Source organism: Gasterosteus aculeatus, chromosome 10 (genome assembly GCF_964276395.1).
Source record: "Gasterosteus aculeatus chromosome 10, fGasAcu3.hap1.1, whole genome shotgun sequence".
NCBI lineage: Eukaryota > Metazoa > Chordata > Actinopteri > Perciformes > Gasterosteidae > Gasterosteus > Gasterosteus aculeatus.
In genome coordinates, this window is record NC_135697.1 from 18,410,495 (window position 1) to 18,431,407 (window position 20,913).

Consider the following 20,913-nt stretch of genomic DNA (forward strand, 5'->3'; position numbering starts at 1 on the left):
CACACACACACACACACACACACACACGGGAGGGAAGGAAAGGAAGTGTAGGTCAAAAGAGTAAGGGACCAAAAGAGAGAAGGAAAGATCGGGGTGGGGAGGGCGTGAAGGACAGAAGAGGGGAGGAAAAGGAGACAAGGGAAAGAGGAAGAGGCGTCTGTTGTGAGTCACATGACTTTTACAGAAACCAGCTGTGATTACATTCTGTGGAGAGCGCTTGACTCCTTTCCTCCTTCCTTCCCTCCTTCCAGTTTGAAGTGTGTTTATTTTATTGTCAACTTTTCCATTTTCACTGTTTGTGTCCAGATACTCCTCCTTTCTATTGTCCTTCTTCTCCTCCTTTCTATTGTCCTTCTTCTCCTCCTTTCTATTGTCCTTCTTCTCCTCCTTTCTATTGTCCTTCTTCTCCTCCTTTCTATTGTCCTTCTTCTCCTCCTTTCTATTGTCCTTCTTCTCCTCCTTTCTATTTTCCTTCTTCTCCTCCTTTCTATTGTCCTTCTTCTCCTCCTTTCTATTGTCCTTCTCCTCCTTTCTATTGTCCTTCTTCTCCTCCTCCATTTTTTTTTCTTCTTGACTTCTTTTCACTTTCTTTTTCTATTCTTTTTTTACGGTTCTTTTCTTTCTCTTTAATTTAACTTCTTCTTGTCTTGCTCTTTTTCTTCTTCGCTTGTTTTGATTGTTCCACTGTTCTTTTTTGGTTCTTCTTCAAATAAACTGTATAACAAGAGTAACTTTCATGAAGTTACGTCATCAAAGCTGCTACATATTGATTGATGGTATTTCTGATTGATTGATTTATTGATCATGCTGAAACAGAACCAAAGAAACAGGAAAGTTTCCCTCCATTGATCCTTTGAACTGATCGATTCACTGCTGAACTCATTGCAGCTGCACCAACTACACACCGTTTACTATGTGCTGCCTTTATGCTAAGCTAACTAGCTGCTGGGAGATAAACAGTTGTAGTTATTCAGACCTGCACACAAACAGGAAGTGAAAAAGCTGCAACACACACATAGTGTGACAGAGCAACACACACACACACAATGACATATGAACACACACACAATGACATATGAACACACACACACAGCGTGACAGAGACACACACACACAGTGACATATGAACACACACAGTGACATATGAACACACACAGTGACATATGAACACACACACAGTGACATATGAACACACACACACAGCGTGACAGAGACACACACACACACACACAGCGTGAGGACTCACCAGCAGGCAGCAGGAGTGAAGCTGCACACAGACACACACACAGGAGGCTCCAGCTGGACATGATGAGCAGAGAATGAATGAATGAACGTGGGGACGAAGTGGGACGAAGAGGGACGAGATCACCGAATGAGACCTGAATGAGCAGCAGAAAGAGAAGAGGGGAGGGGGGGGGAGGGAGGAGGGGGGGGGGGAGGGAGGAGGGGCCGGGGGGAGGAGGGGGGAGGAGTTCTGGTTTACTGCCAAGTTTGTTCCCCAAAGACAAAGAGAGAAAAAAAGGAACAAGGAGAGAAGTTATTTATGTTTTGATTAGTATCCAATGATTGTTATCCTGATATAAAAGACTTATATAATATTCAGCAGCAATGTATAAGACACAGAATACATACAGAAAATAGAATAACACAGAATAAATAAATAAATACAGGAGGCAGAATAGATGTAGAATAATACGCTCACTTTGAGCTCGAGTAACAACACTGAAACAAACACGGTGAGCAACAACGTAATTACACCCAGAACAGCATCCTCTCCTGAACCTAAACTAACAACACTGAGACAACAGACTGATTATGAGAATCCGTTCAGCGCCGTCCTCTTTCCTCATAGACGTCTATGGGAGCAGAGGAGTCGCCCCCTGCTGGTCACTGCAGAGAAGTAGAGTCATTTCCTCATAGACGTCTATGGGAGCAGAGGAGTCGCCCCCTGCTGGTCACTACAGAGAAGTAGAGTCATTTCCTCATAGACGTCTATGGGAGCAGAGGAGTCGCCCCCTGCTGGTCACTACAGAGAAGTAGAGTCATTTCCTCATAGACGTCTATGGGAGCAGAGGAGTCGCCCCCTGCTGGTCACTACAGAGAAGTAGAGTCATTTCCTCATAGACGTCTATGGGAGCAGAGGAGTCGCCCCCTGCTGGTCACTACAGAGAAGTAGAGTCATTTCCTCATAGACGTCTATGGGAGCAGAGGAGTCGCCCCCTGCTGGTCACTACAGAGAAGTAGAGTCATTTCCTCATAGACGTCTATGGGAGCAGAGGAGTCGCCCCCTGCTGGTCACTACAGAGAAGTAGAGTCATTTCCTCATAGACGTCTATGGGAGCAGAGGAGTCGCCCCCTGCTGGTCACTGCATGAAGCTTTGAACCAGAGGTCGTCTCCTGGTTACGGTAAGAAGCTCATTTTTAATTTAATTAGTAGAAACTGACTTCAGAGTGTCTGAATGTTGGTACTGACCAACGTTCTCGCCTGACCAATCAAAACCGAGAAGACAAATTACAGGTTAAACATCGACAATGAAACTTTAACATGTAACAACAAACGATATCCTGGAGGAAACCAAACATCTTTAACAGCAGCACTCTTTTAGTCTCCCTGCTGAGGTCTTTTATTTTCACACTTCACACTTCCTGTCGGTCAACAACACACATTGTGTTCATCCTCAGAGCTGCATCACACGGAGGTCAGAGGCTGGTTTCACCCAGCGGGAAGGGAAACACATTTTGTTTGTTCTCCACTTGGCGTGTCGGGAAACGCACCTTGCAGTGATGTCATCAGTGATGTCATCAGGGGTAAAGTATGTTCCCGTAGAGCGAAACACAGTTCTTCTCTGGGATGCCAGAACAACATGTCAGCACCAGAGAGCATCATGGGAAAAGAGTCTCAACACCACGACGACACTCTGGAGGTGCAGCTCATCGGAAATATCCATGAACTATATCACATAGGGTTAAATATTATAATATGTAATATTTAATATAATCTACAACATAAAGTCCAGTATTTAGTCACCTCTGACATCCATGAACATTCAGCAAGCGTTAACTGGTAAACTGGTTTAAGTCGTGTTTGTGATGTCATTGTGTTGAAGAATAGGAACACGTATTATAGAATAGTATTTAGTATTTTCCACCTTCATGAGTACTTTTTATCAGTGGTAATACTATTATGAAAAAACGTGACCTGACCTGAGTACTTTGTCTCAGCGGGACACTAGCATCCCCTGACTAGCATTAGCATTGTGAATGAGGCCCAGCATGCCGCCGCTCAGTGGACACAGCAGCAGGACGTGTGGTGTGAAGGGAGGAAGTCCGCTGTTGTCTTGAACACGAGAGCTTTTCCCTGCACAGAAAACGTCCCAACAGACAAAACTTTCATGTGAGAGCAGCGGTTTTAAAATCGTCCTCCCACCAGAAACTAAAACCTTTAATCTGAAAATCACTGCTGACAGAGAGAAAAAACCCTGATTACAGTCCTGCTCAGTGTAATCGCTTTGACCCGAAGCCAAAGCTCCCACTCGCTCTGTTTGAATCCAGACGTTCAGTGAACAAACCGCTGCGTCTTTAATCTGATCTAATCTGCCGTTGGAACCAGATTACAGCCTGAGCCGGTCTCCTCTCTGGATGTTAAAATAAGAGCAGCAGAAGTAGGAAAACAGAGGCACTAACTAGCGTAGCTTAGCACAAACACTGCAAGCAGGGGGAAACTGCTAGCCTAGCTTCATCACAAGAAACAAATCCACCTTCCCACAAGTCTAGAGAAAAAAACGCCTGTCGCACAATAATGTTGGTACCAGATTAACAGTATTTATTCTGTCAGGGAGGGAAATCATTCATTAAAACCATGAATTAGTGATTCGCGGGAAAAACAAACACTCACTACTTGAGCGAAGGAAGTGACTCATGAGGATTAAGGGGCTTCTTAAGACACTACAGGGTTCAACGCAGCCATGAAATGCATCGTGGGAAACGGTGTTCAACAGAAAAGAGAAAAACAGGAGTTAATCAGATAAATGATGAAGATTAAAGACAAACATCAGTTTAAAAACCTACAGATTCAGTCGCTAAACCACAGACACACAAAAAAAGCACACAAAACCATCTGGAAACTGACGGCACCTAAAAGAATGAAGAGAAGAAGATAATGCAAACAAGGAGACGTCCATATCTTTATTATTATTAACGGTTGCTTGAATAAGTTGCATTTCCATTTGAATGACTATTTTAGCAGCATAACACTTTGATTTCTTCACTCTCAACATTAATCTAAATAATACGCACACTTTCAAGGATGAAATAATAAGACAAAACTATTGAGAAGAAAAGTCTAAAGGTTAATTAATTAGCTTCAGCTACAATTGTACTAACGAAGGTCCTGCCCTGAACTCGTGGCCTCAGGTTTGGTCTCAAACTAAATTTAAACAAACTGTTATGAACTTCTTTCCCATCATGCATCTCCCAGCTGGTCGGTGGTGTCCTCAGGGGGTCGCTGCCTCGCTCAAGGGCACGGGAAATTGGTGGTGTTCTCATGGTTTCTATATTTTACTGTGTCAGCAGGGACGTTTAGTGTTCCTGAACGCATTTCGGGACGACGTGAGAGTCTACACGGGGTGTGTGTGTGTGTGTGTGTCTACACAGGGTGTGTGTGTGTGTGTGTGAGTCTACACAGGGTGTGTGTGTGTGAGTCTACACAGGGTGTGTGTGTGAGTCTACACGGGGTGTGTGTGTGTGTGTGTGTGTGCATCCGACTCTCATGTGAACATTGTCAGAAGGCCGTTAGATTTACTGTATGACATGTTTATGTGACATCAGCCTGCGACAGTAATATCATAGTATACGATATTAAGCTGTGTAACATATATATATATATACACACACACATATATACATATATAGTACATATACAAAACGTTTCTACATCATCTTATGTTTAAATTATGAACAAACAGGATTCCGTCTGCTCCACCACTTTAATGTCACTCATCTGAGCAAAGAGAACATTTGGTTATTCACCAATGGAGTGTGACGATTGTCCAAGACCTACAGGAAGTTCACAGGTTCATAGTTTATTGTCATCAGAAGAAATGGTCAGAAGCTTAACACACATTATAGTGATTGGATGGTACCAGATTTATAAAATACTTCCTTAGATAAAACAAATGATCTTGATGAGCATTTATTTAACTTTCTCAACCCTCTAAAGCAAAAAGAACTTCCAGCTCCTCGAAGGATCCGTCACTGCTTCATCGGATCCTTTACTGCCAACTGATCTTTGTAAAAACTAAGCCTGGTCACACGGTTTCCCCCCGGCCAGCGACTCGCTGGCACACTGGTGGTACTTCAGCTCTGTGTACCAGGCGAAGCCTCGGCCGCAGGCGCCGCAGACATACTGCTTCTCCACGGTGTGAACGGCCATGTGGGACTGCATGCTAGCCTTGTGCGCGTATCTCTTCCCGCACACAGAGCAGGGGAAGGGTTTCTCCCTGGTGTGCGTCCTCATGTGGATCTCCAGGTGGGATTTGTATAGACACTTCAGGCCGCAAATGGAGCAAAAGAAGGCCTTTTCTCCTGTGTGGTACTTAATGTGGTTCCTCAGGTTGTAGTTGTGGTGGAATCGTTTCCCACACTCAGAGCAGGTGTAGGGTTTTGTGACAGTGAACCTGGTTTCACTTTGTGGAACCTTGTCACCATTCGGAGAATTGTCTTTCCAGATATCACTGTCAACACTGTGGCTGCTCTCTGACGCTCCGACATCTTTGTTGACAGCGTGACATTCCATAATTGTGTCAGAGATCTCACTACCTTTCAGAGAGTATAAACCTGACTGAGGTTCTCTGGTCTCCTTCCAAAAATCACTATCAACACTATCATCTGTAGCTGGTTCTGGACGCGAGTTCCTGTCTGGTTCTGGTCCTCCAATGTCCTCTCCATTACCTTCTGTCTCCATCTGTTCAGTTGGTCTCTGATGAAGCTGTAAGGACTGAGCTTCCTCTTCATCATCTTCACTCTTCACAGGAGTGAATGAGATCTTCATGTCTCGCTCTTCCAGCCCTTGAAGCTGCTCTCCCTCCTGACTGGTCCAGAGGTCCTCCAGTTCCTCTTTAATGTGGGAGGGCTTTTGGTCCATGTGCCGGTCGGGACTTCCTACTCGTGTTGATGGATCCCCTCCCGTAGAACTTTTTTTGTGGTGGTTGATAAACGTTTCATTGACCTGAGAGACTTCACCCTTTTTCAGAGAATTGAAACCCGACAGACGTCCACAGCTCTCTTCCCAGAAATGACTGTCGGCACTGTCTTCAGTCTCCGGTTCAGAAGAGTCTCCAGCACATGGTTGTGGATGTTCATCTGGATCGGAGTTCCTGTCTGGTTGTGATCCTTCAAAGTCCTCTCTGTCACCTTCTGCAGGTTCTGCCTCTCTGCACTCGCCAATTTGTCGCTGATGAAGCTGTGAGGACTGATGGCCAACGCACTGGTGATACTTCAGCTGATAATGCCAACTGAATCTTTGTTGAAAATATCTGCAGCTGTAGACCTTGTCCCGCGAGTGGATTTCCAGATGTTTTTCCAGATGTCTCCTCCATGCAAATTCTTTTCCACAAACGGTGCAACTAAACTGTGTTTGTCTCGTGTGGACCCTCATGTGCTGTACCAAATCCTCGCTATCACTGCATCCTGTGTTGCACACTGAGCAGCTGAAAGGTTTCTCCGCCGTGTGACACGTCACGTGAGAACGCAAACTCTCACGCTCTGCGAACGTTCTACCACAAACCGAGCAACCAAACGGCTTCAGTCCCGTGTGGAGTCTTATGGGAACATGCAGCTGGTGCTTTGGATTAAACCCTGCGGGGATCTGGTATCCGCCGGCCAACCCGTCGTCATCGCAGAGCTGCGAGGGCTCGCTGGTGCACTCGTCACCCACAGGGTCAGACTCTGGAGAGAATGTCTTGTGACAAATTACACAGCCGAGCGTTCTCTCTCCTATATGGATAGGTATGGGTCTTGACAGATATCCCGCCATTGCAGAGCCTTTCCCGCAAAATAAGCAGCCGAATGGTTTTCCTCCCACGGGGGAGTTCCCATGGGTCAGCAAAGTGAGACCATCTTCAGATCTTCGGTGACGATCAGAGAAGCTGGAAGGTTTCATGTTGCTGTTAAATCCTGGATCACCCACAAAGACCTGCTCACCTTTTAGAGGCTTTGGACCATGACCTCCATCATCAGCCGTGGGCTCAGCTTCAGTCCTGTTATCGGAGCAGCTGAATGGTGTCTTACTGCTTTTAAATCCATCATTCACAGAAACTTTTCTATTTCTCTGGTACGTAAACCCTGACTGGTGTTTCCTGGTCTCTGTCCAAAACTCAACGTCAACACTGTCCTCAACAGACGACGGCTTTGTGTCTTTATTGGTACCTGGTTTTGGGAGTCTAACCGGATCTGAGCTGCCTGCTGCCTCTTCTCGGTCACAGTCCCCTCCATTAAAGACTGCTCCTTTGAATCGACAGAGCTCCTCGAGACACTTGTGTTTCTTGATCTGAAAATGCCAAAAGAATCTCCTGCCACAGACGGCGCAGCTGAACGGCTTCACCCCTGAGTGGACCGCCATGTGTTGCGACATGATTCCCCTCTGGGAGAATCTTTTGCCGCACACAGAGCATCTGAACGGTTTCTCCCCGGTGTGGGTTCTCATGTGTATTGCCAAATGGGAGCTGAACTGACGCTTCTGGCCGCAGACGCCGCAGGTGAACAGCTTCTTTCCTCTGTGCATCCTTTCATGGGTCATCAGGAGGTAGTTGTTGGGAAATGTCGCATCACACTCCGAGCAGCTCAAGGGCTCGCCACATCGGCCTGCTCGGCCCCGGAGGAACCGCGGGCGCTCACCCACGCACTTGTGGACTTGGAGCTGCGACTCAGTCCCGAATCTTTTGTTGCAGATGCCGCAAGAGAATGGTTTCACCTCCGAGTGCCTCGCCATGTGAGACGTAAGTGCTCCTTTGTGTCGAAAGCTTTTACCACAGAGGGAGCAGCTGAACGGTTTCTCTCCGGTGTGGATTTTCAGGTGATAGTCCAGACCTGCTTTCTGAGTGAACCTTTTACTACACAGGGAGCAGCCGAAGGGTTTCACTCCCACGTGAGTCCTCATGTGTATGTTCAGATTCCCTCTCCGTTTAAATGTTTTGGCGCACACAGAGCAGCTGAAGGCTTTTCTTACAGGATCCTTCCAGTCTTTGTCAGGCTGAGATTCAAAGTCTGAAGTCTCAGTATCTGGACTTGAATTCCTTTCTGGTTCTGGTCCTCCACAGTCCTCTCCATCACCTTTTGTCTCCATCGGTTCAGTTTGTCTCTGATGAAGCTGTGAGGACTGAGCTTCCTCTTCATCACCTTCACTCTTCACAACAGTGAATGAGACCTTCATGTCAGCCTCCTCCAGCCCTTGAAGCTCCTCCTCTTTAATGTGGGGGGGCTCTGGTTCCTCTTGGTCCAGACTGGGACTCCACTCATGATGTTCTTCTTTAACCACCAACAGCTGCTGGACCTCTAGAGGAAACACACATTTTGGAAAGAAAATGGAGGAACTCGATTTGTATGACGTTGTATTATTGTTTTTTTATTTAATTCAAAATAATAATTCCATCATAATAAAAGATTAAATGAGAATTAAATGAGACCCGATTGTACAAGTTTCAGTGGAAGTTGTCGTAGAGAAGTCGGTCTTCTCTCGAACAATACGGCACTTGGATGGGATCCAAAGCGCAAAAAAACTGAAATCAGATACCTTGTTATTAGCAGTTTCTTATAGGAACTGTAAGAAAATAGCTCCTCACAACAGGATATGCCCTTAAGAAACTGAATTGATCCAAACAATTGCCTTTAGGTTCTATTATTATTGGACTGTTTAATTTATATTAATTTATACGTTGATCTTCATCTACAGGGTAAAAAAACAGCAACAGTGTTCAGCTGAATACTACCTCAATACCGTCCCTTTAATAGAGAACGGAGTCTAAACTTGTAATTGATTCAGGACAAAGCATAGTAAGCGTACTAAACAGTAAGCGTAGTAAGCAGTAAGCGTAGTAAGCGTAGTAAGCGGTAAGCGCAGTAAGCGGTAAGCGCAGTAAGCAGTAAGCGTAGTAAGCGTAGTAAGCGTAGTAAGCAGTAAGCGTAGTAAGCGTAGTAAGCAGTAAGCGTAGTAAGCGTAGTAAGCGGTAAGCGCAGTAAGCGGTAAGCGCAGTAAGCAGTAAGCGCAGTAAGCAGTAAGCGCAGTAAGCAGTAAGCGCAGTAAGCAGTAAGCGTAGTAAGCAGTAAGCAGTAAGCGTAGTAAGCAGTAAGCGTAGTAAGCGTAGTAAGCGTAGTAAGCGTAGTAAGCAGTAAGCGTAGTAAGCAGTAAGCGTAGTAAGCGTAGTAAGCGTAGTAAGCAGTAAGCGCAGTAAGCGTAGTAGGCAGTAAACGCAGTAAGCGTAGTAAGCAGTAAGCGTAGTAGGCAGTAAGCGCAGTAAGCAGTAAGCGTAGTAAGCGTAGTAAGCGTAGTAAGCAGTAAGCACAGTAAGCGTAGTAAGCAGTAAGCGTAGTAAGCGCAGTAAGCGTAGTAAGCGTAGTAAGCGCAGTAAGCAGTAAGCACAGTAAGCGTAGTAAGTAGTAAGCGTAGTAAGCGTAGTAAGCAGTAAGCGCAGTAAGCAGTAAGCGTAGTAGGCAGTAAGCGTAGTAAGCAGCAAGCGTAGTAAGCGCAGTAAGCGTAGTAAGCAGCAAGCGTAGTAAGCGCAGTAAGCGTAGTAAGCAGTAAGCGCAGTAAGCGTAGTAGGCAGTAAGCGTAGTAAGCAGTAAGCGTAGTAAGCGCAGTAAGCGTAGTAAGCAGTAAGCGTAGTAAGCAGTAAGCGTAGTAAGCAGTAAGCGTAGTAAGCAGTAAGCGCAGTAAGCGTAGTAGGTAGTAAGCGTAGTAAGCAGTAAGCGTAGTAAGCGTAGTAAGCAGTAAGCGCAGTAAGCGTAGTAGGCAGTAAGCGCAGTAAGCGCAGTAAGCGTAGTAAGCAGTAAGCGCAGTAAGCAGTAAGCGCAGTAGGCAGTAAGCGTAGTAAGTGTAGTAAGCGTAGTAAGCGTAGTAAGCAGTAAGCGCAGTAAGCGTAGTAGGCAGTAAACGCAGTAAGCGTAGTAAGCAGTAAGCGTAGTAGGCAGTAAGCGCAGTAAGCAGTAAGCGTAGTAAGCGTAGTAAGCAGTAAGCGTAGTAAGCGTAGTAAGCGTAGTAAGCAGTAAGCGCAGTAAGCGTAGTAAGCAGTAAGCGCAGTAAGCAGTAAGCGCAGTAGGCAGTAAGCGTAGTAAGCGTAGTAAGCGTAGTAAGCGTAGTAAGCGTAGTAAGCGTAGTAAGCAGTAAGCGCAGTAAGCGTAGTAGGCAGTAAACGCAGTAAGCGTAGTAAGCAGTAAGCGTAGTAGGCAGTAAGCGCAGTAAGCAGTAAGCGTAGTAAGCAGTAAGCGTAGTAAGCGTAGTAAGCAGTAAGCGCAGTAAGCAGTATGCACAGTAAGCGTAGTAAGCAGTAAGCGTAGTAAGCGCAGTAAGCGTAGTAAGCGTAGTAAGCGCAGTAAGCGTAGTAAGCGTAGTAAGCGCAGTAAGCGCAGTAAGCGTAGTAAGCGCAGTAAGCAGTAAGCACAGTAAGCGTAGTAAGTAGTAAGCGTAGTAGGCAGTAAGCGTAGTAAGCAGTAAGCGTAGTAAGCAGTAAGCGCAGTAAGCGCAGTAAGCAGTAAGCGTAGTAGGCAGTAAGCGTAGTAAGCAGCAAGCGTAGTAAGCAGTAAGCGCAGTAAGCGTAGTAGGCAGTAAGCGTAGTAAGCAGTAAGCGTAGTAAGCAGTAAGCGTAGTAAGCAGTAAGCGTAGTAAGCGCAGTAAGCGTAGTAAGCAGTAAGCGTAGTAAGCAGTAAGCGTAGTAAGCGCAGTAAGCGTAGTAAGCAGTAAGCGTAGTAAGCAGTAAGCGTAGTAAGCAGTAAGCGTAGTAAGCGCAGTAAGCAGTAAGCGTAGTAAGCAGTAAGCGTAGTAAGCAGTAAGCGCAGTAAGCGCAGTAAGCGTAGTAAGCGTAGTAAGCAGTAAGCGCAGTAAGCGTAGTAAGCAGTAAGCGCAGTAAGCGTAGTAAGCAGTAAGCGCAGTAGGCAGTAAGCGTAGTAAGCAGTAAGCGCAGTAAGCACAGTAAGCGTAGTAAGCAGTAAGCGTAGTAAGCAGTAAGCGTAGTAAGCGTAGTAAGCAGTAAGCGTAGTAAGCGCAGTAAGCGCAGTAAGCGCAGTAAGCAGTAAGCGTAGTAAGCGCAGTAAGCGCAGTAAGCGTAGTAAGCGTAGTAAGCGCAGTAAGCGCAGTAAGCGTAGTAAGCAGTAAGCGCAGTAAGCAGTAAGCGTAAGCGCAGTAAGCGTAGTAAGCAGTAAGCGTAGTAAGCGTAGTAAGCAGTAAGCGCAGTAAGCAGTAAGCGTAGTAAGCAGTAAGCGCAGTAAGCAGTAAGCGCAGTAAGCGTAGTAAGCGCAGTAAGCGTAGTAAGCAGTAAGCGTAGTAAGCAGTTTCACATTTTGTACCTTGTCAGAAATGGATCACAGTTATGAGGCTAAAATATCCCTTTTTATGTCAGTACCGGAACTTTGTGGTGTGATTATGAACTAACTCTACATTTAGTTTAGTGTGATTATAAACTAACTACATTGCACTACATCAACGCAGGGACATTTAAAAGGTGAGGGTCCTGGAGCCTCATGGGTCTGAGTTAACTAAAGTAACGCAATCCTTGTTAACTTATCGTGAAGCTTACACTTACATGTTGGTAAACAGAACGTCTGGTGGAGGATGCTTGCTGATGCGCTTTCAGCTTGTTAAATGCAATGTGAATCAGTGAATTGTCTTTTTGTTCGTTCTGAATGGTTAATCTCCACAAAGCCTTCTTCAAAACAAAAGATTGTGTAAAAAATAATTTCATATCAACACAATTACCAGAGATCTACTGTATCATGAAACTATAGCCTACAAGGTGATAATTAAAGCTCTGTGTGTTTTGTGCTGACAGAGCATCCTCAACATGCTTGTCACTCACAGAGGCTTGATTACTAGTTTAAAACTTAATTTGCAGTTTAATTTGTATCACTACATAATGTATTTATACTGATTACATTTGTATTACATGTTACTCACGTAACATAGTTAAAATGGTTTGATATAATTCCTGCAGAAATGGCTGAACTACGTCACCTGCTGCTACAAAGTGGTACATGTATGGACCAAAAAGACAGGGAGGATTGTGGGTAATCCTCTGTGGAATTGAGGATTTAAAATGAGGTGACGTGCTTTTTTATGTCCGTGGACAATGTTTACTTCATTTACTTCAACTATTCATTTATGGTGTGGCTAGCTTAATTATTGTCATGTCTGTTGTCTTTGTTTAAGTTTGCCATGTTGTTATTAGTTAATGATATGTTGTGTATGTTTTATTGTGTGTGATAATGTCCGTTTTATCCAGGCACGTGATCCAGTTTCTTTTGTGTCTGTCGTTATTAACAGGTAGGTTACAGTATGTACAGTTGATTCATCTGTATATATTTTGGGTTATATGTTCCTTTGTATTTCTTGTGCAGTTATGTTTGTTTTATTTCAGTTCATTCCACCATACGATCATTGTATAAGCATTCCGTGCTCGGTAGAATTGAGGATATAAAATGTGTGCCTCATTTTAAATCCTTGACATTGGGTTGTCATTAACATTAGCAAGAAGACACCTCACAGGGGCCACACTCACATACATTTGAAGTTGAAATGTCAACATTTTGAGCCATTAATTTAATTTGCCATAGGGAAATAATTACATTAGTTGAATAATTGATTTCAAAAATAAGGTATAGTTGCCTCACTACTGTGCACACAAATTAATAAATGTGTTCTGCTGTGTTTATTTTACTGTATTGATTGATTGATGTCCTCTGGCATCAGATGATATTACTTTTAGCTAAAGGTTGGGTTTAACAGATTTTAATTTATTTTTCTCTCAGCCTGACATACATCATGCTGTGGATGTGAAGCATATTGTGCTACATCAAATTAAACAAGAAGATTGCCTTTTTTATTTGCGTTTTACAAGCGTCTTCGGGTTTTAGCGCAGCAGGTTGCTAGGCAACAGGAGCGGCACAGAAAAAGCTAATGAGGCAAACAGGAAGTCCCCTGTAGTCCAGACTGTCCTATTTCAGGTTCAGCTCGCGGCCGTTGGAGGACCAACCCACGATGACCAGAAGGTCCTCGTGAGGGTGCAGCCTATTGAGAGGAATAATCAACCTCAACACACAGTGAGGGCTGTTAGCAGGAGCTAGCTGTTAGCTGCTAACAGGCTGTAGCTTACGTTAGCTTAGCACGGACGACATTGTCAGTAAAGAAAGAAAACCAACCTGCTTCTGTCCGCAGCTCCATGTCGGCCCTTAAAACCACACCGATCTCCTCTTCACATCCGGGTATTGTTGTGTCCAAATGTCCAATGAGATGAGCGCGAGACACAGTCGGAGATGCTAAATGAGCTCCAAGAAGACGGACTGCGGAGACCCGGAAGGACTAACACTCCCTCCGCTACGCTCCTCTAGCCTTCATAATAAAACCGCAAAATAGCATTTATAGATTTATAGTTACAAAGTAACGCATTACTGTAATTCCACTACTTTTAGCGTTAACGAGCATGTAACGACGTATGTTTTTAAATAAATTAACGCAGTTACAATTACTGAAATTGAAATGAGTCCGTTACTCGCGTTACTCTCGGGCCGGCAAATAGTAAGTAAACAGCTGCCTGTCAGCACTAAACAGCTGTGCGTCACAGAATAGTCGCGCACGTGCACGTAAACAGCATCGCGTCGCTCGTGAGGACAGAGCGCAGGATGCTGCCGGCGGCTCCACGCGAACAACCGAGCTCCTCTTCACACGATGAACCGGCAGAGCTGGTCGCTCGCTGTGTTGGAGATGAGATGCATCCTGTCAACTGTCGAGTCAGTTGCCTTCAGGCAAACGCCTCAAACTGTTATTTTGTATTAAGTATTAAAAAGGACGGTACTATTGCTTGATTCGAAGGCCTGTTGCCCTGTTGATTACAATAAATAGGTCTTAAAAACCTGACTGTTCAGTATTTATATCCATTACGTTTAAAAAGCAGACATAAAAGTAACCTAAAAGTTACTTTCCAGAGTAACTAGTTAATTTTGATACACAGTAACTGGTAAGCAATTCAATTACCTTTAAAAAAAGTAACTAGTAACTGTAACTAAATACTCATTTTCAGTAACTTGCCCATCACTGGTCTTTACGCACCGTTGCGTCGACGCGCTGGTTTCACTTCCTGGTTGTAAAGTCTCGCGTGTGTTGCAGAGCGATTCACCTCCAGAACAACAGGTGGAGTCACGTGTTTTGTTGAAGACGACCTGGAGAGTCACGTCTTTGTGTGTGGAAGTCGTTGGTTGCTTTATTTATTGATCATAGACTTTATCGCCCCGTGTATCCACACTGCTGCTTTTCATCAAGGACACATTTGTCCCGTATTTTCCTCCACGACTTTGTTCCCCTCGTTTGTGGAGATCTCCCTCCATGAATCAGAGGCCATCCGGCGTCCTCATAGTCCGCCAATGACGACTTGTACAAGCGCTCATATTTAAAAGCTCTTCAATCTGATCCGTTCTCTCGTAAACGTTCTTCCTTTTAATAACGGCCGCATTGTGCTGTGAAAACGGAGACGTGAGACTCTAAAGGACGTAGTCAGAGACCAATCACAGCCTGGTGGAGTGTGTGAGGCTTGCAGAGCTTTTGACGCTAGACAACAAGACACAAATTGTTTCTTACTCTCTTTCCTTTCTGCTCAACAACAAAACTAAACTTAACCAACCAAATGTTCTCACACACCGGAAGAAAACGTGTTGAAATATTTTATAGCATTAATCTCGGCCACATTAATCACATAGATTAATGTGTTAATGTTGACAGCTGTACTTTTTATACATTTTGTATTTTAACAAATACTTAATGACATATTCTATTTTACAATGGTGCCAGTTTTATTTCATTGACACATTATTATGAATTTATTTTTGTTGTAATCTATTTTACTTCAGAAGTTGGGTTTACCTGTGACAGTCATTCTTCTCTCTACAGCGGGGTGCCCAACCACATAAAGAATACCTTTTCTTTTTGTCATTCGACTTTTTTATGAAAAATGTTTTATTTTGAAAATGGACCAGATTATGTCTTAATGGCGTGCGCTCATCCCTCTTGACACATTTCCCGAGTGTTACCTCCATGAAATGTTGTCTAACATGAAAACGGTCCATGAGGGAAAAAAGGTTGGGGACACCTGCTCCACAGTGTTCCGTTGTTGACAACAGGTTACATTTAAGTATTAATACAATTCACATTTGTGGTTTATTTAAAAAGTTACATTCCCTTGTTGTACTAAAAACATACCAATCCAGGAATTCTGTGTACGGTCACACAAATATGATGCAGCTTGTAAAACAGTTTCATCAAACTGTAAAAAAATAATTTTCCACAAAGTGTAACGTAGCGATGTATGATGAAAAGTAATTGTTATTGTTCCTTTCATGTATTCAGCTGAGGTTCTGCTTCTCTGTTCTCCTCAGTCTGATGACTCGGAGGTCTGAAGCAAGACATTTTAGTACGAACACAATAAATAAGGTGTAAGTTCACCAGCCAGAACCTTTGTGCTTAAAGTTTAAACCCGTCTGTGGTGTCATTCCAATCATCACTGTCATCAGTCTCAGGCTCGGAGGAGTCTGCAGTCTTGTCAACAGGTTCTGGACCCAAGTTTCTGTCTGGTTCCCCAAAGGCCTCTCCATCAACTTCTGTTTTCATTGCTTCAGTTGAGCTGCCGGCTGGTGGTTCCGCCTCTCTGTCCTCAGCCTGACCTTGTTGAAGCTGTAGGGACTGATGGCCGACGCACTTATGTTTCCTCAGCTGATAAAACCAAGTGAAATTTTGGCAACAGACGCTACAGCTGAATCTCTTCTCTTCTGTATGTTTTTTCATGTGTTCATTCAAGTTGCACTTGCCAGGAAATCTTTTACAACACACTGAACATTTGAATATCCTCTCTGCTGTGTGAACTCTCTTGTGTTTCTTCAGACTTTCCTGGGAGCCAACTCGTTTCCCGCACTCAGAGCAGCTGAATAGTTTCTCCCCAGTGTGGATTCTCATGTGCTTTTGTAAGTTTCCACTCTGTGAAAAGCATTTCTTGCAAACGGAGCAGCTGAACGGTTTCTCTCCTGTGTGAGATCTCAGGTGTATCTTTAGATGTGTCTTTTTCCTAAATCTTTTCCCACACTCTGAGCAACTCAGTGGTTTCTCTCCTGCACCACATACTGAACCTGGCTGAGGTTCCTGAGGTTCCTTAGTCTTCTTCCAGTCATCACTGTCATCAGTCTCAGGTTCAGAGGAGTCTCCTATCCCTTGAACAGTATCTGAACCGGAGTTTCTGTCAGGTTCTCTACCTCCACAGTCCTCTCCATCAGCTTCTGCTTTCATGTGGTCAGTTGATCTGCTGGCTGGAGGGTCTGCATCTTTGTTCTCCTCGGTTTGAGGGTAACGAAGCTTTGAGAAACGACGGCCAACACATCTATGATCTTTGAGCTGTTTACACCAAGTGAATCTCTGCTCACACACACTGCATCTGTAGATTTTGTGGACTTCCACATGTTTGGTCAGATGTCTCCTCCACGCAAACTCTTCACCACAAATTGTGCAATTAAACCGCATCTGCATTGTGTGGATCCTCATGTGCTGAACTAAAGCCTCGCTGTCACCACAGTCCGTGTTACATACTGAGCAGCGGAAAGGTTTCTCCCCAATATGACGCTTCATGTGAGAATGTAAGCTTTCCTGCTTGTCAAATATTTGACTACAAAGGGAGCAGCCAAATGGTTTCTCTCCCGCAGGGGGGTTCCCGTGGGCCGGCAGAGTGAGACCGCACTCAGATCTTTGGTGACAATCAGAGAAGATGGAAGGTTTCATGTCGGTGTTACATCCTGGATCTCTGACAAAGACCTGCTCACTTTTAAGAAGCTTTGAACCTGATGGAGATTGATCACCATCACCTTCGTCATCAGCCATGGGTTCAGGTTCAGTCCTGTCATCAGAGCAGCTGAATGGTTTCTTGCTGCCTTTAAATCCATCATCCACGGAGACTTTTCTATTTCTCTGGTACGTAAACCCTGACTGGTGTTTCCTGGTCTCTTTCCAAAACTCGACGTCAACACTGTCCTCATGTTCAGAGGACGGTTCAGTCTTCTCATGAGTATCTGGTTGTGGAAGACTATCTAGATTTGAGTTCCTGTCCAGTTCTGGTCCTCTACAGTCCTCTCCATCACCTTCTCTCTCCATCAGTTCAGTTTGTTTCTGATGAAGCTGTGAGGACTGAACTTCCTCTTCATCATCTTCACTCTTCACTTGCGTGAAGATGAACTCGGTGATATCCGCCTGCTCCAGCCGTTGGAGCCTCTCTGCCTCTTGACTGGTGCAGAGTTCCTCCTGCTCCTCTTTAATGTGGGGGGGCTCTGAGTCCTCCTGCTCCTCTTTAATGTGGGGGAGCTCTGGGTCCTCCTGGTCTAAGCTGGAGCTCCACTCCTGCTTCTCTTCTTTAACCACCAACATCTGGACGTCTGTAGGAATCAGGAAACACATTTAGGAGAGTTAATGTTAACATAGTTGAGACCCTAATATTACAATCTTAGCGTGATCACTAATGCCAATTTAATTCATAAGAACTCATTTTACTCAAAATATCTTACCTCTATAACGGATTTATAAATCACAAACACATAGATTAGCATGACTATCAACACCTGCAAGGCAACAGGCCCGGACAACATCCCTGGTTGTGTGTTGAAGGGCTGCACAGAGGAGCTTTTGTTGAAGACGACCTGGAGAGTCACGTCTTTGTGTGTGGAAGTCGCTGGTTGCTTTATTTATTGATCATAGACTTTATTGCCCCGTGCATCCACACTGCTGCTTTTCATCAAGGACACATTTGTCCCGTATTTTCCTCCACGACTTTGTCCCCCTCGTTCGTGGAGATCTCCCTCCATGAATCAGAGGCCATCCGGCGTCCTCATAGTCCGCCAATGACGGCTTGTACAAGCGCTCATATTTAAAAGCTCTTCACTCTGATCCATTCTCTCGTAAACGTTCTTCCTTTTAATAACGGCCATATTGTGCTGTGAAAACGGAGACGTGAGACTCTAAAGGACGTAGTCAGAGACCAATCACAGCCTGCTGCTGCAGGACGCTGCGTCGCTTTACACGCTGGTCTAGAAAAATGGGTCGACGCACGCAAGGAGGCGTGAAAAGACACGCAAGGGACACGCAGGGGACACGTAAGGGACACGCAAGGGACACGCAGGGGACACGCAGGGGACACGTAAGGGACACGCAAGGGACACGCAGGGGACACGCAGGGGACACGCAGGGGGGTCTTGCGTTTCCTTGCAGAAGCATGAACTGGGCTTTGCAGCGTCTCTTCGGCCCTTTGTTGGGACGCTGAACTCTTGCTGCCCGTCTGACCGCTGCTTATTTTTTGCACTTCATCATTATATGTTGAAATGGAGAGAAATGGTTCATCAACTCGTGTATGTTACATGCTACATTGGCTACAAATGACTGACTAGTAAAAGCAGTTGTAATTTTAGTGCTATTAGTATAAGTAGTATCAGAAGTGTTAAGTTTATGAGACAAGACACTGCTACAACCGAGAAGGTAAACTTGGTACTACTACTAACACTACCTGTAAGAACTCAATGTGCTACTAGTATAAAGTCACAGTAGAAGTATGAAACAGCGGAGAACGGACTCACTTAAGTGCGTGTTATTAGCGCGTGAGGAGTAATCGCACTTCGTTACTTTGCTCCAGTGTTTCCTCAAACAGGAAGATACAAAAAGCCTCATGAAGACAATAATCGATCCTCAACACGCAGTGAGGGCTGTTAGCAGGAGCTGGCTGTTAGCTGCTAACAGGCTGTATGTGGACGCTGTAGCTAACGTTAGCTTAGCACGGACGACAGTCAGTAAAGCAAGAAAACCAACCTGCTTCTCCCCGCAGCTCCATGTCGGCCCTTAAACCCACACCGATCTCCTCCTCACATCCGGGTATTGTTGTGTCCAAACGTCCAATGAGATGAGCGCGAGCCGCAGTGGGACATGCTAACACAGCCGCACATGCTAACACAGCCGTACATGCTAACACAGCCGCACATCGAAGAGCCGCGCAGACCCGGAAGGACTACCAGCTGCCGTCGGTGCGCTCCTCTAGCTTCACAGCAGCAGGTCGGGGCTGAATTGGGAAGGTTCCTCGCTGAGTGACATGACTCACAAGTAGTGTAAATAGTAGAACTCACTGCCGATAATTCCGTCCCACAATTCCTTGCGGCGGCAATATTTAAATAGTGACGTTTCATTCGGCCATGACGTAGAAAAGATGATCATGTGAGTAACTGTTAGCATAACTGGTTCATGTTGCAGCCTTGTTAATAAAGTTTTACTTTGAACCTGGTTGTTTGTGTGTCTGCGTGTGTAACGACACACACGGTCCGTCACTCACAGCGTCTCACGTCGCATCTTATCGTCAAATCGCGTCTGTCTTCCTCCTCAGGATTCTCCCTTGTTTCGAAAAGAACAAAAAAATACCGAAAGTTCATCGTTAATGACTATTCCTCTGTGGAAAACGTCACGGCGTCAAAGAAAGATGGTTAGAATAATTCAGTTGAGTGACAGCGGCTACAAACACGCATAAAAATAGAATAAGATTTCCCTTTACAAATATACATTAAGAAATTCTGCATGTTGAACCACCCTGTACAGAGATGTATGTATGATACTGCATACCGTGGCTTTTCATACTTTATTATATTAGTAATATTCCCATTATAAAAGTATATAGATCTCATGATGCCATTCTGTATGGCATGAGTTTTTGTAGCCTATATATTGATTTATGTATCGCACCTATGTTTAATTGTTATTTTTATATGAAACCCCATGGTTATAATAAGAATTCAGAGTCATAACTACGGCTCTGACGTTTATAACAAACCAAACCGTTTACAATCGGCTGAAAATTGAACACGTTCTGGTTATTAAGGACATGTATCACCAACAGTGTTATGGGTGAGCGAGCTGCCTGTACCAAGATGGCCGCCATGTGCGGACCTTCTACTCCGTTGGCCGGCAACGAGACATCTAGCCTTTATATATATATCTTGTGTATTATGTATTATCATGGCGCCACTTCCACCACTTCACTTCATTCAGTGAGGAACCTTCCTAAGAAGAAAGAACTGTTGCAACGCAGACAACTACTTCATTTAGCATCGGGTGTCAAGCAGGATTTAAAAATAAATGAGCAATCAATACAACATATTAAATATAGAAATAAAGGTTGCAGAAATGTCATTTCTGCTTTTAAGCTTATCACTATTTTAATCTAGCAACTACAACTATACAGAAACAAGAAAGTGCAATTTCATCAAATAAGCCGATGTACAACTTGCTGTAGATAAGAACCATTATAAGTCCAATGTAAGTGCTGCAGTTAGTGTGTTAGTGGAGGTAGAGTGTGTCTTTAGTCTGAAGATGTGAAGGCTCTCTGTGGTCCTGAACACGTTGAGTGTTGATTTAACACTGACAAGATTGGGACAATATAAATACCAGCTTAGAGTTCAAATTGAATCTCAGAGTCAATTTAACTCTGTATTTAAAAAGTGTATGATGACAATTAATTTTACACTTCATTAAAAGAAATGGACCCTGAAGAAGGAAGTGTCACTCACTCTACACCTCAGGATGTAGTGGCACTGATGAAATATGAGGTTGGAGTTTGGTTTGTCTCTTCAGAATCAGGAAACATTTATTGCCAAAAT

The 20,913-nt window shown here is 44.4% G+C and overlaps 2 protein-coding genes across 2 annotated transcripts in view; both read right to left on the minus strand.

The window, feature by feature from the left end:
* Positions 1 to 13,420, minus strand: part of LOC120826748 (uncharacterized) — a 28,143-nt gene extending 14,723 nt beyond the window's left edge. The window contains exons 1-2 of the mRNA XM_040189267.2: positions 13,402 to 13,420; positions 1,247 to 1,379 (exon numbers count right to left, since the gene is read on the minus strand). Of these exons, the coding sequence (XP_040045201.2) occupies positions 1,247 to 1,307 (61 nt within the window). The 5' untranslated portion in view covers positions 1,308 to 1,379; positions 13,402 to 13,420. The remainder of the gene's footprint in view (positions 1 to 1,246; positions 1,380 to 13,401) is intronic.
* A 1,970-nt stretch (positions 13,421 to 15,390) lies between these two features.
* Positions 15,391 to 19,252, minus strand: LOC120826755 (uncharacterized). Its single transcript, XM_040189297.2, has 2 exons — positions 19,082 to 19,252; positions 15,391 to 17,661 (listed from the first exon to the last, which is right to left on the minus strand). Exons 1-2 carry the CDS (start codon positions 19,101 to 19,103, stop codon positions 15,713 to 15,715), a joined length of 1,971 nt encoding a protein of 656 aa, XP_040045231.2. The 5' UTR covers positions 19,104 to 19,252; the 3' UTR covers positions 15,391 to 15,712.
* Between the last annotated feature and the right edge of the window lie 1,661 nt (positions 19,253 to 20,913).